At 34.6% G+C, this 3,661-nt stretch overlaps 1 protein-coding gene across 1 annotated transcript in view; it reads right to left on the bottom strand.

The window, feature by feature from the left end:
- LOC107724644 (neogenin-like) overlaps positions 1-3,661 on the bottom strand; it is a gene marked incomplete at its 5' end in the record, with an annotated part of 11,165 nt that overhangs the window by 3,772 nt on the left and 3,732 nt on the right. The window contains 4 exons of the mRNA XM_016533646.1: positions 935-1,047; positions 1,143-1,394; positions 3,082-3,174; positions 3,260-3,468. Coding sequence (XP_016389132.1) covers positions 935-1,047; positions 1,143-1,394; positions 3,082-3,174; positions 3,260-3,468 — 667 coding nt within the window. The remainder of the gene's footprint in view (positions 1-934; positions 1,048-1,142; positions 1,395-3,081; positions 3,175-3,259; positions 3,469-3,661) is intronic.

The raw sequence follows: 3,661 nt of genomic DNA, 5'->3' as shown, positions 1-3,661 counted from the left end.
TATATATATAAATATATATATATATATATATATATATATATATATATTAGAAAATCACATTGAGAACTGAGATCTTTTATTGCATAAAATAATGAGAAATTGTATTTTTTCACTAAAAATTTCTCAAAAACACAAATACATTTATGCTGCTCATATTACTGTAGCCCAGTTTGTGCTGAATCAGACTTATTAGCCATTAATATGTTTTTAAGATACTGAAAAAAGCACAAATGTCAGGGCATGCCAAGGCCCCAAAACCCCCTCAGACCCCAGAGGGTTAAAGGCTGTCTATTAATAGTCTATTTATTAAGAATTAAATTAATAAACTGCTTATTTGTCATGAAAATAATGTCATAATGCAAAAAAAAATCTTGCTGGTCCTAGAAATAGGCTTCATGTGCTTTAAGCTAAATTTCTTATTACCGTCCTTTGAGTTTTGGGCGAAATGTGAACCAGAGTGATTATCATTAGCTAAAACTAAAACTATTCAAAACATTTGAACTCAAATGAAAGTGAAATTAAATGTAATAAAATATGAATATCAGGTGAAAAGCTTAAACTAAATAGAATTAGAAACTGAAATTTGAGTGTTTAACCTGAAGCACTAAAATAAAACTGAACTAAAGCTAAAACTGAAATAAATAAATAAATCTAATTGGTAATACATACCGTATAAAAAACAAAAACTAAAAACAAAACAATACAAAAGCACATAGAATTACTAAAAAATGAACCTAAAATTAAAATAAAAAACTGAATACACAAAAATAACGGCCGATTCAAAATATGAATAAAAACTATAATAGCATATAAATAATACTAAAATGGCACTGATGTGAACGAGACATGTTTGATAATGAAGCCTGCACTGAAACAGTGTGCCATTGTGGTCACCTCTACATCACAGGAAGTGAGGCGTGTCTCCAGCACTCACCGTGTCCAGCATCGTGCTGGTTTCTGATTGGTCAGGGGCACTGGGGACTGTTACTGCCATCAGAGCTCGAGCTCGATTTAATGTGCCGATAGACGCTGTCTTCACGCCGGGCACTGAAACACAGAGTAACATGCTATCAGCTCCACAACCAACCACATTCATGTTTTGGTATGCATGTTATTTAGGACTGAATAACCAGGAAACAGACCTGGCTGTGCCAGCAGAGGGGTGCTGGGTAATGCGGTCTCATAGGTGGGTGGGTTATGGGCGGAAACAGTGACGGTTGGCACGGCGAAGCTCTTGAGTGGGTGTGTGGGCCGAACGTGGGCCGTCGGCGGGTTCATGCTCGGCGGCTCTTCTTCTTTGATCAGCGCCTCAGTCTTCTGTAGCTCAGCTGTAGTGCAGGGCTGACTCGGGGCAACCAGAGGTTCAGGTGCAGGGGCCTGATTCCTCACAGACTCTACACACATACACAGAAAAAAACGAAGAAATTAGTATATTACTATATTATATGCACAATTAAATTATAAAACTGCGATTATTACATTTATATTTATATTTATATTTATAATAATTTTCTTATAGAAAAATTTTCATATCTCTGTTTTATATACATACATACATACATATATGTACGTATACAGTAGTCAACATTTGAAGTGGATCAAAAATGTTCATTAAAGTTGTTCTAAGACAAGAACACATTTTGGTTTTAGGTTTTAGAAATATTGTGTTGTATATATATTTTCTATAAACTAATTTTTTTAATAAAACTGTACAATATTTTGTATGTATTATATTACACACTTTTACTTAATGTTTATTTATTTAATTAATTGTTTAATTAATGTACTGTGGTGTCCTTTGAAGTAGTACCCAGCAGAAGCATGCAAATGCCATCTGGATATACCACGGTATCACCATCTGACGGCATCACTGTAAAGCAGCGCTGCGGTCTCACCTGCAGATTAGGTTTGTAGTTAAGTATTTGTATATGCATTTAATAAGTGTTTGTATTTAAAAAATATTATCTTTTTTTATATGATTAATATTTAAATTAATATTATTGTATTATATTTATGTGCGCTATGGTAGTTCATGGGTCAAAACTTGGGGTTCATGGACACACACACACACACACACACACACACACAGTGAGCTTACCAAGACAACACAGCTGTTCCAAAACTTAGTGAGCTGATTTGCTGTATTCTTCCTACATAGACAGCATCCCTACTAAGGCAGCATTCTAAATGAAATGCAACCTTATAAGTGAGTGATTTGGAACGCCCTACATTGGCAGCGACTGTGTGCATCACATAAATAAAAGTAGTTGTAGTTTTGATTTTACTGCGTTAAAATTACAGTGCTGAAAATAAAACAATAAATCCAAAATAAAATAAAAGTGAAATTATAGTAAAAACTATAATTAATAAAAAAGTTTAATCTAATGATTTAACTTATATTTTGAAAAGTATTTACATTTTTTTACCTTATAAAATTTTTTATATGAAATTATTAAACGGTACATAATGTTATTAAAATTGTATATAATATATTTTATATTTATTAATTTTATTTGCAGAATTTATTTAGGTAATTATTTTATTTTGTTACTGATTTATTGATAATTATATAGAAGTACATGTAAATAAGTATATAAAAATACATTAAAAAAAAAAACGAAATATTCTCAATAGTCAGGTGTTAGTATGTTGCTCTATGAAACATAATAAATAGAAAGCACATGCAAATATTTAGTAAAAATAGACTGAACTGTTAAGATTGAATGAATTAGACATTTATCATAATTTCTCTAAAATCGTCGGCCATCACGAATAGATCTTTTTGAATGTAATGCATTATGGGGCTGCTTTGATTAGGAAGGATATATGCAATATGCAAATATATGCGATCTTAAAAGACAACGTGACATTGCTGCCTATCTGTATTGCGAGCACATCTTAAGCTGTTTAAGACAGAAGCTCACTAGGTTTGGATGTAGTTTGCTACTGTGACGAATTAACGAATGCTGCACTTCACACAGCACAACATGAAAAGCACAGGACAGGCTGAGATGGCATGGGACAATCAATGACGTGCCCTTTTTGCTTGCTTTTTCTTTCGAAGAAACTCTGTGAACTTACGCTGGGGAGGCTGAGAGTCGAGCGGCATCATCATTTTGGGTCTCACTCCCCTCCGACCGGCCAAAGTGGACACGCTCTCCTCCACCTCATGACCTGCGCACACAGAAATGCATTCATGAAACAGATTGGACCCTTGATGCTGGGTGAGGTGTAGGCGAGGTGAAGCTGAGGCTCTCACCCCGTCTCTGATGGCTGGGCTCAGCGGCGGGGTCCTGGGTGGTCCGCGGGATGGGCGTCTCTGTCATGACCGGGTTGGGCTCGGGTGATTTGTCCATGGGTTTGAGCTCCAGACGCTCGTGATGGATCCACAGATCAGGAGGTTTCAGGTCTTTAGACGAACTCTTGTACTTGTGGGAGCCGGTGCTGGACTTACAGGCCGCACGCTTCCTGAAAACAAACACACTTGAATATTTAGAAAAAATTGTAATTACTTGAATATTTAATATTTTACTTGTTTTATATTTTACAAATATCATGTACTAAATGACTAAAATGACTAATGTACTATGTATATATACAGTATACTATATATATATATATATTATTATTTTTTATTTAATTTTTTTTCAGCTACCAGCTC

The sequence above is a fragment of the Sinocyclocheilus rhinocerous genome, unplaced genomic scaffold (assembly GCF_001515625.1).
Source record: "Sinocyclocheilus rhinocerous isolate Xijiao unplaced genomic scaffold, SAMN03320098_v1.1 scaffold2110, whole genome shotgun sequence".
Classification (NCBI taxonomy): Eukaryota; Metazoa; Chordata; class Actinopteri; order Cypriniformes; family Cyprinidae; genus Sinocyclocheilus; species Sinocyclocheilus rhinocerous.
This window is presented reverse-complemented; position numbering and strand designations above follow the sequence as displayed.